Raw genomic sequence first — 11565 nt, 5'->3', positions numbered from 1 at the left:
TTCTGCTTTTAAAGGTCTTATAATAATAATAATAATTTTATTCTTATATACCGCCATGCCCATCGAGTTCTAGTCGGTTCACAACAATTACATTAAGATCCGCATTGACATGCCGATTTACAAACAATGTATTGGATTTACAACACCTTCAGCCGAACATGGCTGAGGAAGCGGAAGTGGGAAGGAGAGAAGGAGGAAAGCGGTCAATAGAGGGGGGGAGGAAGGGCCGAACGGGCCGAATTACCACAGTTTATTGGATTTACAACAACTTTAGCCGAACTTGGCTGATGAAGAAGGAGGTGGGTAGGAGAGCAGGAAGACAGCGATCAATAAAGGGGGGGAAAGGGTCGAACGTGTGGCCTGGTAATTCCGGAAAGGGGGCGTTATGGGGCTTGTTTGTTGAAGTTTTGAGTGTTTTTCTGAAGTCGAGGTAAGAGGGAGCCTCGAGAATCATTTGGGCTGCATGTCATTCAGTTTTGTATGTTGATTGCAGTCTTCTTTGGAAAATTATGCTTTTGGATTAATCTGTCTATATATTTAAAATCGGATGTATCTGTGTGTGTGTGTGTATGTTCCAGCATAACTCTGAAACGCATGGACAGATTTCAACCAAACTTGGTATACATATCACTTACTATCTGAGGAAAAATACTGTGAGGTTGGGAAGGGGTGACATGTACAAATTATTGATAAATTGGGATAAATAAATATCCAGGCAACGCCGGGTGGTCAGCTAGTGAACTATAAAACATAACATTAATAAATAATGTTGCCTAGGATCAATTTGTTTCATGGAGGATCATTATATCAACACATCTGTTCCTGAAATACTTAGGAAACCAACCTATACAATCTTAGTCCTCGCTAGAACTATCAATCACTAAGTCTGTACTTGGTTTATTCCATTCAATCTGTAACATTTCTAATCTTTGTAAACCGCATAGAACTTCACGGTCCTGCGGTATATAAACTGTTATTATTATTATATCAGATCAGCAAAGGACTGTATAAGCAGGATGCTTAGCTTAGTTGTAGAACTATTTTGCTGAGAGGAAGGACGAGCTTAATGTGCTTAAGACTGGCCTAAGGTTGTCTTTTCTTTGTAGGTGCAGTACCGGCTGCTGATACTACTGATCTTTGTGCTGGGCATTGGAGGAAGCTTCCATCATGGCTTCCATATTGCAGTGATTAATGCCCCCTCCCTGGTAAGCAGAATGCTTCTGGTACACAGAAAAGCTGTTAAGTCATAATGATATTCAAGGCCAGCTCAACCTTTGGACCAGTTGAGGCACTGTCCCAGGGCACCAAACTCCTGGTCCAGTATATTTCCCTCTGTCTTCTCTCTCTCCCCCCTCCCCCCCCCTCCCGCAGGCGGAGAGAACGAGAAGTGCCAGATTGGGATCCTGGATTTTAGTCCCCTTTATTATTAGCTGTTGTGGTGTACAAGGGCATAACAACGGGGGTGGGGGTGGGGGCAGAGTCAGGAGGGTGATGGGAATTGAGAAGGCAGTAAGTAGGAACAGGTAGGACATGTGACACACAGGTATTGATAGAAGTACACACTGGGGCTATGATAACAGAGAGATACATGGTTATGGGAAATAATGTTAGAGTGTACATCAATATGATAGTTCTCACTATAATCACAAGAAATGCCTCCATATGAGGTTCTCTCAGGCCTCCTGGCCTCTTTGGGGATCCTGTACAGGTATTAGGGGGGGGGTTGGGGAGGGAGGACTTGAGACAGAGGGAGAGCTGCCAGATTAAGAACATAAAAATAGCCTTACTGGGTCAGACCAATGGTCCATCAAGCCCAGTAGCCCGTTCTCATGGTGGCCAATCCAGGTCACTAGTACCTGGCCAAAATCCAAGGTGTAGCAATATTCTATGTTACCAATACAGGGCATGCAGTGGCTTTCCCCATGTCTTTCTCAATAACAGACTATGGACTTTTCCTCCAGGAACTTGTCCAAACCTTTCTTAAAACCAGCTACGCTATCCGCTCTTACCACATCCTCTGGCAACGCATTCCAGAGCTTAACTATTCTCTGAGTAACATAGTAGATGACGGCAGATAAAGACCCAAATGGTCCATCTGGTCTGCCCAACCTGATTCAATCTAAAAGTTTGTTGTTGGGGGTTTTATTTCTTCTTCTCCTTAGCTATTTCTGGGCAAGAATCTAAAGCTCTGCCCGGTACTGTTCTTAGGTTCCAACTACTTAGGTTCCAACTACCATGAAAGCTCACTTCAATCCATCTACACCAGGGGTGCCCAACGCGTCGATCGCGATCGACCAGTAGCTCAGGAAGGCAACTCGAGTCGATCGCACTCGTGTTGCCGTCCTGATCTACGGGCCGATCAGCCTTCCTCTCCAGTGTTCTCCCTAGGGCCTTTTAGCTGGGCGGTCCGCCCAGCTGTCATCTGCCGCTGCTGAACATTAAACCCCCCCCCCCCAAAAAAAAAAACCCGGCTTGGAGATTTCAGCCCCTAGCGAACTTATGCTCCGGGCTCTAACGTGTGCGTACAGGCTTCTCTTCTCTTCCCTCCGAAACCGGAAGTTATGTCCGGGGAGGGGGGGGAGAAGGGAAGCCTGCACGCACATGTTGAGAGCCCTGAAGCAAGCGTTCGCTACGGGCTAATGCGGGAGACAGGTTAGTGAAGCATTTGTTCTTGTTCCTGTCGGGTCCTGCCTACTTTCTGTTTCCGCGAAGGCAGGACCCGGCAGCATTTCCCCCAATAGGTTGATCACGATCTTGGGCTGATCAGCCTTCCTCTTCCCGACGGCAGAATTGACGTCGGGGAGAGGAATGCTGGTTGGCCGAAGCAGGGAGAGCTTGGGGCCTGTTATTGGTGGCGTTTGGGTCCTGGTCCCCGATAGTAATGGCAGTGGCAGTGGCTTGGGGGAGGGCAGGGAGAAAGAAAGAAAAAGGGCAGGCAGGGAGACAGAAGGAAAGAAGAGAAACAGAAAAAAATGAAAGGGAGGCAGAGAGAAAGAAAGGGCAGGGAAGAAGAAGGAAAAGTTGGGGGGAAGGAATGAGGTCTGGAGGAGAAGAAGCATACAGGCTAAAAGAAGGGAAGAAAGATTGTATGCACAGTCAGAAGAAGAAAGTGCAACCAGAGACTCATGACACCAGACAAGGTAGGGAAAATGATTTTATTTTAAATTTAGTGATCAAAATGTGTCTGAATTTATATCTGCTGTCTATATTTTACACTAAGGTCCCCTTTTACTAAACCGCAATAGAGGTTTTTAGCGCAGGGAGCCTATGAGTGTCGAGAGCAGCGCTGGGCATTCAGCGCAGCTCCCTGCGCTAAAAACTGCTATCGTGGTTTAGTAAAAAGGGAGGGGGTATATTTGTCTATTTTTGTATGGTTGTTACTGAGGTGATAGTGCATAGAGTCATCTGCTTTGACCTCTTTGAAAAACCCTGGAATAGGAATGATGATTAACATTTTCTATGCATACAGTGTGCTTTGTGTTTTTTTAAAATTTTATTGTTGGTAGATCATTTTGACTTGGTCATTTAAAAAGTAGCTCGCAAGCCCAAAAAGTGTGGGCACCCCTGATCTACACCCTCCCAGCCATCGAAGCCCTACCCAGCCCATCCTCCACCAAACGGCCATATACAGACATAGACCGTGCAAGTCCGCCCAGTACTGGTCTTAGTTCTTCAATATTTACTATTATTTTCTGATTCTAGATCTTCTGTGTTCATCCCACGCTTTTTTGAACTCTGTCACCGGTTTCCTCTTTTGTAACCCGTTCTGAGCTGTTGGGAGGACAAGATAGAAATCTAAATAAATAAATATGTGGAACATGTATTGCTTCTCTAACCCTATTAACAGTTAACAAAGATAAACTGTTTCTAATATTGAATGGAATGGCACTACAAATTGGAAAAGCGTCACTCCTGAATTTTCATTTTTGGTGGGAAACAGCACGTCTTTACTACGAATCTTATTTGGCAGAAACATCTGGGAATATGGCTTCTTTTGTAGATGGGTGGGGCTCTTTTGAGGGCTTTGTTAAGCAATATGTGTGAATATGGTTGGCCTGCCAGACAAAATGGGAGGGGGGGGGGTAGGGAGAGGGGCTTGGGTAAGGGAGGGAATGGTTGATAAGATCCTGTATATTGTGAAGGGTTGTGTGTTTTTTCCTCTCTTTTCTTCATGATGTAATTACTGCGAGTAGCCAAACTGTTACTGATTATTTGTAATTTTGAACCGTTTTATAAGATGCTAAAAGTTGAATAAAGATTGAACTGGAAAGAAAAAAAAGAAAACCAGATGCAACAGTCCAACAATTTTTCATGGGAGCTTCTCAGGAATAGGGTGCAGTCCCTGATAGCAATTCAGTACAAACAACCAACATAAATTTATAGTTTCCTTTATAGCAGTGGTCTCAAGCTCAAACCGTTTGCAGGGCCACTTTTTGGATTTGTAGGTACTTGGAGGGCCTCAGAAAAAATAGCTAATGTCTTATTAAAGAAATGACAATTTTGCATGAGGTAAAAAAAACTCTTTATAGTTTATAAATCTTTCCTTTTGGCTAAGTCTTAATAATAATATTGTAATTTATAGCTAAAGAGATATATGATCAAGAACTGTTTTATTTTATTTTTGTGCTTATGATAAACATACTGAGGACCTCAAAATAGTACCTGGAGGGCCGCATGAAGCCCCCGTGCTGCAAGTTTGAGACCACTGCTTTATAGGGAACAGATTATAATTACACCTTGTCCCTGATAGAAAGCACCTCCCTCTCCTGCAGTGAAGCTGAAGGTTGCAATGTTTTCCTTTTAACAGCTTGCAAACATTGACAAGTATAACCCAAAGATCTATTTACTTTATACTGTATATTCAAAAAAGATTTATGACTCACGTTATCTACAATCCTGAGCGGGATAGAGGTACATAATAAAATCAATATGCAACATGGTACAAAACTCTATCATGTATATTGTTTGGTCAGTCGATGAAAAACCCCTTGGTTTGTATAGTGGTAGCACATTCAAGTTGCCATTACCTCATCCCACGATCACCAAAGATTAGAAACCTGGTGGTCAATATTCAGCTCTTGAGGAATCCTCACCTGCGCAGAGTCACGACTCAGTTTTGCTTTTAGTTATTAATCCACAAGCTTTTATATCTGGATCTTTAGGAACCCCTGAGGAAGACAGCATTGTCGAAACATGGACCATGATTAGTCCATAACTCTCAACATTTTGGGTCCTAGATATATTTTATGTGGATTATTAAATTGTACTTTTAAATAAAGCCTGCATCTTTCTTGAGATTTTTTGTATATTTTATTTTCTTATGACTGTTATTTGGTGTTTTTATTTCCTAAATTTTGCATGTTTTTACTGTTACCACTTAGGATTGCAGATAATGCAGGTTCTAAATATTTTTTTTATCTTTAAATCATGTTTATTAACCAATACAGAGACGAACAACGCAAACAGGACTGTCAACTGTGCAATACAAAAAACATTTTGTATATGGAATCCCAGCACAATAATCATACAATTCATCACAAAAAGCAACAACATCGCTCCATCAACATTTCATTTTAATTTAATTTATTTAATTTTTCTATACCGTTCTCACAGGGGAGTTCAGAACAGTTTACATGAATTTATTCAGGTACTCAAGCATTTTTCCCTGTCTGTCCTGGCGGGCTCACAATCTACCTAATGTACCTGGGGGGATTAAGTGACTTGCCCAGGGTCACAAGGAGCAGCATGGGTTTGAACCCACAACCCCAGGGTGCTGAGGCTGTAGCTTTAACCACTGCGCCACACACTCCCCCTCTTGTCTAAATGTTTTGGGGAGTATATATATTTATTGTGCCTTTGTCACCTTTGTCTTTTTCTTTCTTTGGGAGTGTGATTTTATTCACGTTTATTTCACAATGGACTATTTGATGTATGAGGCAGTTCTCATTTAGACTGCGGTCTGGTGCTGGTCACCTATGAGCCATAAGTTCCCGTTTATCCACCAAGGGCTCATACTGATGTCCATTATTCATAGAAGTTTTTTTCTTATTTCTTTCCAATTTTTTCTTTAAGTCAGACTTTTTATCCAAGGGATTAAGTGCGTTAGCCAATTCTTTAGTAGTATCATTTTTAAATAAATACGTGCATACATACATATGTATGATACTGATTTCAGAACGCTGCTATGTACACATGAAGATCCACATCATGCAGAGATTTTGAGGGGGCATGGTTCAGTATAGCTTGCAATCAAAAGAAAACCAACAGCACAAAAAGGGGGGGGGAGGGAGACTGCGGAAAAGATGTACATGAAACAGGCTTTTATTCAATTAATACAGTGAATCGCAAACTGTGTGCCACGGCAGACCAGTGTGCCTCTTGAGATTTCAGCTGTGCCATGACACACTGAGGAGGAAGAGAGGCACCGGCGTCAGCTGACTGCCTACAGCAGTGTTTTTCAACCTTTTTACACCTATGGACCGGCAGAAATAAAAGAATTATTTTGTTGACCGGCATAGGTCCGTGGACCTGCGGTTGAAGAACACTGGGCTAAGTCGTGGGCCAGACCCTGCCCATCTCTACCCAATCTCCACCCCAGACCCCACCCCCATGATAGTACTAATTGCACCTTGCACGTCCCGTGCCTCATCTGAAGCCTTGCCTCTGACATTGCAATGTCAGAGAGAAGGCTTCCGGTTCAGGAGCAGGATGCCCGTAGGAGTCACTGCCCTTGGCTTTGTGCACTGAATCAGTTAGGAAGAGGGAACTGGCTCGAAGATAACGCCACATCAATTGCACCGTGGACCGGCGGTTGAAGAACACTGTTTTAGGCCTGATGCACGTGCTGGCCCTGTGGTCCATGGACCGGTGGTTGAAGAACACTGGCCTACAGGATGTGCCTCTCTTGCGAGAGACACGTCCTGTAGGCAATCAGCCAGCGCTGGGGCATCTCCCTTTCTCTAGCCCTTTTCCCTGCTAGAACCCTCCACTGGTGGCTCAGGGTCCATCTGGAGGGCCTTCGTGCATGTGCAGACATCGAAGTGATGATGTCACTCATGCGCGTGACATCATCATGATGACATCCATGCACTTCTTTGTGCCTCGAGGACCCTCAAGGTTTAGTGTGCTGCGGCTCGACAAAGTTTGCGGAACACTGATATAATAGAACACAATGTAATGGTGTACATATGTAAATAATCCACATATGCTTATAGTGAGTAGGGGCCCAACACGGTCCGTGTTTCGATTAAAACATCTTCCTCAGGAGTCCGGAGGAATCTGTGTTCATAAATGAGAGACAAAGGTGGATGTAAGATAAGGATGATGCCTTAGTTGGAGTTAAATCGAACTCAGATAATCGTCGTGACGAAAGAAAACCATCCAGTCCAGGGCTGTGGACTAAAATCCACACACGTATTCCCCATTTTACAAAGAGAATACATGTGTATGGGATAAAATTTCCAACTGGGTTTTGCACCAGCTCAGAGGCAGACACAGATGTGTAAAAAGTGTTTTACCCCAGGCTTTACATGACGGATTAAAGGGAGTCATTCTTGAAGAGAAGAATGGCATAATGGTTGAGCCCCTGCCTCAACACCCTGAGGTTGTAGGATCAAATCCCAGCACTACTCCTTGTGATCCTGGGCAAGTCACTCAATCCTCCATTGCTCTGGGTATAAAATATGTACCTGTATATATGTAAACCACTTTGAATGTGTAACCACAAAAAGGAAGTATACATAGGTTTACCACCAAATTTTACAGATGTAAAATCTGAACCCATAGACCTGCCCGCCCAGTTCTATCCACCCCCACCCCATTATGCCAATGCCATGCCCCAGCCTTGACCCTAGCCCTGTTCCCCTCAGCCTGCTCATTTCAGTCGGGAGGGCATCCATGCATGCTCCACACTCGCCTGCCCCACACTAGTGTTTTCCCTTCCCCCATACCTCTTTAAATCTTTGTCAGCGCGGGCAGCTTCTCCAGCCCGCTGCTTGTGCCGGCATTGGCTTTCTCTCTGCCGTCACTTCCTGGCTAGTAGAAGGGTCAGTTAGTGCAATTTTCAGCCCCATACCAAACAAATAGGGGCTCATAATCGAAAGAGAAAAACGTCCAAAAAACGGCCTAAGTAGGCACTTGGATGATCATCAGTCAAAAACGTCCATGTGCTGATAATCAAACCAGGTTTTGGACGTATTTATAAACGACCTAGACCTTCATAGTGCCACTGAACAACCATAGCTAAATGGGGCATGTCAGGAGGAGTGTTGAGGGCGGGATTTGGGTGGGACGTGGGCAGGCTTAGACTTAGTCGTCCTGCATGAATAACCGAAAGTTCTCCTAGGACAAGCAGGATGAGTCAGCCACATATGGGTGTTGTCCCAACAGCTCCCAATTTGCGGATAAGCTCTCCAATAGCTCAGAGAGATTTTTTTTTTTTTTCTCTGAGCACGTGCAGTGCCCGGGCCCCACTGGACATGCCCGAGCCCTACCCATTTCCCCCTGCTTCCCCCTAATCCCCAGTCTTTAGTTTCCGCCCGTTCCCATCGGTCGGATTTTCTACAGCTCTCCATTACAACTTTTCTACTCATCACCTTGAAGATGCCTGAATCATCTAAAGAAACAACTGGGATGCAGGAGGAGGATGAAAACACTGGATCCTCATGAATTGTGTGCCCACTGATTGGATCCGGCGCTCGAGGTTTCCGTGTGGCTTGCATTGTGCGCACGTCACCACGTGCACGCAAGCTAAGAAAGAGGGCACTGAGAGACTTCATGAAGAGAAGTGAGGCCCGAGAATCTTCCTCCAGCAGCCATCCTCATCGGAGCGTAGCAGCGGGGGATCCACAGACGAATCCGGTGAGGAGCCTCCAGGACATCCTGGTTCAGTCAACTCCCCCGACTGCAACTTGCCCGGTCGAGAAATCTCTCCCGGAGGTCCTGCATGCTGTCGCTAGCCGCCACCCCCTGCAGGAAGCCGATAGGAGTCTCACCAGACCGAGAGATCTCTCCAGGAGTTCCTGCATGTTGCTGCTTACAGCCAGCCTCCGCAGCCCGAGAATCTTCCTCCAGCAGCCATCCTCATCGGAATGCAGCAGCGGGGGATCCACAAGCTACAGTGGCACGGAGCCTCCAGGATGCCCTGGCTCAGCTAATTCCCCCCGCCTGCACTCGGCCCGGTAGAGAAATATCTCCCGGAGTCCCTGCATGTTGCCGCGTACAGCCAGCCTCATAGTGCCACTGAACAACCATAGCTAAACGGGGCATGTCAGGAGGAGTGTCGAGGGCGGGATTTGGGCGGGACATGGGCAGGCTTAGACTTAGTCGTCCTGCATGAATAACCGAAAGTTATACAGTACAGGATCGATGGAACTTGGACTATGTGACTTAGACTAGTGGTTCCCAACCCTGTCCTGGAGGACCACTAGGCCAATCGGATTTTCAAGCTAGCCTTAATAAATATGCATGAGAGAGATTTGCATATAATGGAAGTGACAGGCATGCAAATCTGCTCCATGCATATTCATTAGGGCTAGCCTGAAAACCCGATTGGCCTGGTGGTCCTCCAGGACAGGGTTGGGAACCACTGACTTAGACCATTTAAAACATGGAATAGTCACAAAAACCCACCTAAAGTGACCAGATAAGCACTGCAAACACATAATACAGACCCCCACACACTATCCCAGTGATCACCGACCTCCCCCAATAAAAATATTAATCACAACTTGAAAATTGTGCCTCCAGAACATTATCACCAGGCAGCCTGGCATAGGAAAGTCTAGTCGTGCATCTTAAACCGTCTTGGGGTGGGTTAGGGACCCATAGAAAGGTAGATCCATTCTCATAAGCCCCTGTAATCACTGCATTGATATTGAAACATGTGCACTTCCTTATACACCCCCAAAACCCTTTTGTACTGGCATATAAGTGGCTCCTGCAGCCATAAGGGCTATTGGGGTGGTAAATAAGTGGGTTTAGGGGATTCTGGAGGTGGTTTGGGGGGTTCACCGTGACCTATAAGGGAGCTGTAGTGAGATGAAGACATGACACCCTTTTTGTGAAGTTCACAGCAGTGCCCTGTAAGGTACCTCACTATTTAGGTGCCTTATTTGGGTGTTCAGTCCATCACTTGGCAGACCCCTTCCATGTCCAACAGGGCTTGTTCTAGGCGTTTTTGACTTGGACAAAAAGTTGGACGAAAATGTAGTATAAAGATGGACGATTTAGCGACTTGGACGATCATATCGGCAGGACGTATACTTAGATGATTTTCGAAATGAAAAAAAATCTTGAAGTATTTTTCGAAAACATGTCCTAGGCTGTTTTTTACTTTGGACAACTTGCAACTTAGACGAAAACGGACTTAGATGTTCCTTTCAATTATGCCCCTCCACGTGTCTGATAATCCACATAATGGAGTTGTATGTTCACTGGCCGCCAGAGAATTTATAACTTAATTTGAATATTGGCACATCTCTATTTAATATCTAATTTTCCGTTTGAAATTCATTGCTTCACTCTCATATAAACTCATACCAATGAGGAAGTGAAGTTATTCCCATACTGAAAGTGTAGATCTTTTAGTAACCCCCTTCCCTCTAGGCTCTCCCCTACCCTGTGGAAATCTATGTGCTGACAGCACTTGAACATCATTTTCCCTGTTGTTTCTTGTCTAGTACATTAAAAGTTTCATCAATGAGACCTGGCAGAATCGATACAACTCTACTGTGAATGAGAAAACCCTCAAGGTGTTATGGTCTTCAGTCGTGTCTATGTTCAGTGTGGGGGGTTTCTTGGGATCTCTAATGATGGAATACCTAACTGGAAAATATGGCAAGTATGTATATCAAGCTATCAGTGCTGCTAATACATGTGGCTTTGGTGGAGGATCTCTGCGGATGGAGGCAGCAGGAGTGGTGGTCTCTGCGGTATTCAGACTGCAGAAGGCAGCCCGGCTGTCTCCTGTAGTCGGCAGAGAATCCGGAAATCCAATGCTGGGCCATTTCTGGCGACTGGCATTGAGTTTCCTGGGGGGTTTCTTTGCTGCTAGAAATCTAGCCAGTTAAGTCGATATTCATCGGCTAGCCACCTATGTTACAGCAGCCAAGGATAGATCTGCTATTTATGTGGGTATATCTGGCTGCTAAACTTAGATGGTCAACCAATGCATATTGTCGCTGGCTATGTTGTGTGATGTGGCCAGTGACTGGGCTAGCCTAGGCTTACCAAATTTCCTCTTTTAAAAAAAAGGACTGCCCCTCCCCGGCCATGGTTGTTCTTTTCAATTTCTTTATTTATTATTTTATTTTTCGTTTTATTTCTTTAATTTTTGTTTTTCCGTGTTTTCATGGGAGTGGAGGTAGGAGGGCTAGGGTTCCTCTCAGGGCTCATCAGAGTACAGAGCTCTGTTTGCATAATGTTGTGGCCTTTGCTGCTTGAGCCTCCCTAGTAGCACGGGGTTGGGTTGCTGCTGGTTCTGGGCTGGCATTTCGTGCTTCTTCTTTCTCCCGCTTGGATGGTGTTGGTTGGGGGTGGGTTGGGGGGGAGTAGGGTTTGGGGTGG

General features: G+C 45.1%; 1 protein-coding gene across 1 annotated transcript in view; it reads left to right on the top strand.

The window, feature by feature from the left end:
- The first annotated feature begins 287 nt into the window (after positions 1-287).
- LOC117365514 (solute carrier family 2, facilitated glucose transporter member 11-like) overlaps positions 288-11565 on the top strand; it is a 49632-nt gene continuing 38354 nt past the window's right edge. The window contains exons 1-3 of the mRNA XM_033955995.1: positions 288-299; positions 1107-1205; positions 10680-10840. Coding sequence (XP_033811886.1) covers positions 288-299; positions 1107-1205; positions 10680-10840 — 272 coding nt within the window. The remainder of the gene's footprint in view (positions 300-1106; positions 1206-10679; positions 10841-11565) is intronic.

This window comes from Geotrypetes seraphini, chromosome 8 (assembly GCF_902459505.1).
Source record: "Geotrypetes seraphini chromosome 8, aGeoSer1.1, whole genome shotgun sequence".
NCBI lineage: Eukaryota > Metazoa > Chordata > Amphibia > Gymnophiona > Dermophiidae > Geotrypetes > Geotrypetes seraphini.
This window is presented reverse-complemented; position numbering and strand designations above follow the sequence as displayed.